General features: G+C 60.9%; 1 protein-coding gene across 1 annotated transcript in view; it reads left to right on the forward strand.

The window, feature by feature from the left end:
- EMH_0032850 (uncharacterized protein) overlaps window positions 1–215 on the forward strand; it is a gene marked incomplete at both ends in the record, with an annotated part of 756 nt that overhangs the window by 433 nt on the left and 108 nt on the right. Inside the window, one exon of the mRNA XM_013494678.1 lies at window positions 1–213. Coding sequence (XP_013350132.1) covers window positions 1–213 — 213 coding nt within the window. The remainder of the gene's footprint in view (window positions 214–215) is intronic.

The following is a 215-nucleotide window of genomic DNA, read 5'->3' on the forward strand; positions in this document are numbered from 1 at the left end:
AGCAGCAGCAGCAGCAGCAAGGTGCAATGCTGCGCGCTCTTAGCCTGCTGCGGCGGCGGGAGTCCTCTGGCGGCTCTGAGAACGTCAACAGCAGCAACAGCATCAGCATCAGCAGCAGCAGCAGCAGCAGCAGCAGCAGCAGCAGCAGCAGCAGCAGCAGCAGCAACTTCGATGATGCTATAAGAGGCAGCAGGGAAGCCATCAGCACCCTCGAT

This window comes from Eimeria mitis, genomic scaffold (genome assembly GCF_000499745.2).
Source record: "Eimeria mitis Houghton genomic scaffold, Emh_scaff1247, whole genome shotgun sequence".
Classification (NCBI taxonomy): Eukaryota; Apicomplexa; class Conoidasida; order Eucoccidiorida; family Eimeriidae; genus Eimeria; species Eimeria mitis.